At 25.2% G+C, this 853-nt stretch overlaps 2 protein-coding genes across 2 annotated transcripts in view; one reads left to right on the forward strand and one right to left on the reverse strand.

Annotated features, from left to right (window-relative positions):
• LOC116842586 (ejaculatory bulb-specific protein 3) overlaps positions 1-522 on the forward strand; it is a 2,022-nt gene extending 1,500 nt beyond the window's left edge. Inside the window, exon 2 of the mRNA XM_032811995.1 lies at positions 94-522. Within this exon, the coding sequence (XP_032667886.1) occupies positions 94-266 (173 nt within the window). The 3' untranslated portion in view covers positions 267-522. The remainder of the gene's footprint in view (positions 1-93) is intronic.
• The window catches only part of LOC116842582 (cyclin-dependent kinase 10), a 4,307-nt gene continuing 3,708 nt past the window's right edge, over positions 255-853 (reverse strand). Inside the window, exon 7 of the transcript XR_004377745.1 lies at positions 255-820. The gene's annotated coding sequence lies outside the window, so the exon portion shown is untranslated. The remainder of the gene's footprint in view (positions 821-853) is intronic.

The following is an 853-nucleotide window of genomic DNA, read 5'->3' on the forward strand; positions in this document are numbered from 1 at the left end:
ATATATATATATATATATATATATATATATATATATATATATATATATATATATATAAATTCTCTTTTCTTTTATGTTTTTTTTTATTTTCAGAGACATTACCAGATGCTTTATCAACTGGTTGCAGCAAGTGCAACGACAAACAAAAGACTACAGCAGAGAAAGTAATAAATCATCTTAAAACGAAGCGATCCAAAGATTGGGATCGACTTATCTCTAAATATGATGCGAATGGCGAATACAGAAAGCGTTTCGAGCAATCATAATTTTTTATATATATTTTAACGTAGCCATATCTTTTTTTTACTTATAAAACAATAATCATCACGTAAACCATAATTTGTTAATTGTGAATATACGTCATTGCGGAATAGTAATACGATACGATGACTTATTCGAGTAGAAGTCGACTAGTTATATAAACTGAATAACGAATGCTTTGTCTTAATTAGTTGTTGCTGAGTTTACACGAGTGCGACTCTATTTCGTTTATATCGCAAAATACAAACAAGTATAACGCAATCTATTTTGTGTCTAAATTTATAAGAATAATTTTTTTCTTGAAGAAAAATACAAAACAAACGTCAGAAGATGCATTATTACCGCTATATATATATATATATATATATGTGTGTGTGTGTGTGTGTGTGTGTGTGTATCATTACTATCAAAAGTTTTACATAAAAAGTATATTTATATCGATAAGCCTACACATGTTGATGTCCATTACATATATATACATATATGTGTGTGGATATGTATATATGTGTGTGTATACATATATATTCATATATACATACATATATATATATATATATATATATATATATATATATATATATATATATATATA

Source organism: Odontomachus brunneus, unplaced genomic scaffold (genome assembly GCF_010583005.1).
Source record: "Odontomachus brunneus isolate Ranch 3 - 2012 unplaced genomic scaffold, Obru_v1 Obru_scaffold_026, whole genome shotgun sequence".
In the NCBI taxonomy this organism is placed as follows: Eukaryota; Metazoa; Arthropoda; class Insecta; order Hymenoptera; family Formicidae; genus Odontomachus; species Odontomachus brunneus.